The 261-nt window shown below is 26.4% G+C and overlaps 1 protein-coding gene across 3 annotated transcripts in view; it reads left to right on the top strand.

The window, feature by feature from the left end:
• LOC102675161 (NADP-dependent malic enzyme-like) overlaps positions 1-261 on the top strand; it is a 12,003-nt gene that overhangs the window by 5,586 nt on the left and 6,156 nt on the right. For all 3 annotated transcript variants that reach the window (XR_421236.2, XM_006612271.2, XM_031508823.1), the window contains exon 3: positions 104-260. Coding sequence is in view for 2 of the 3 variants with exons in the window: in XM_006612271.2 (XP_006612334.1) it covers positions 104-260 (157 nt within the window). In the remaining variant the exon portion in view is untranslated. The remainder of the gene's footprint in view (positions 1-103; position 261) is intronic.

The following is a 261-nucleotide window of genomic DNA, read 5'->3' as shown; positions in this document are numbered from 1 at the left end:
TTTTTTTTTTTTTTTTTTTTTTTTTTTTTTTTTTTTTTTTTGAAAATATTAAATATTAAAAATATAAAGGAAATATCACCTCATTATAAATTATCTTCTATAGGGTTTGGCATTTACTTTGAAAGAAAGAATATCTTTGGGTATACATGGTTTACAGCCTCCAAGATTCAAAACTCAGGAAGAACAATTGGCTCTGTGCAAAGCTTCAGTTATGAAGTACACAGAGGATTTAAACCGTTATCTTTATCTCGTAGAACTGCA

Source organism: Apis dorsata, unplaced genomic scaffold, assembly GCF_000469605.1.
Source record: "Apis dorsata unplaced genomic scaffold, Apis dorsata 1.3 scaffold_102, whole genome shotgun sequence".
Taxonomy (NCBI): Eukaryota; Metazoa; Arthropoda; class Insecta; order Hymenoptera; family Apidae; genus Apis; species Apis dorsata.
Note: the sequence above shows the minus strand (reverse complement) of the source record. Positions and strands in the feature narration are given on the sequence as shown.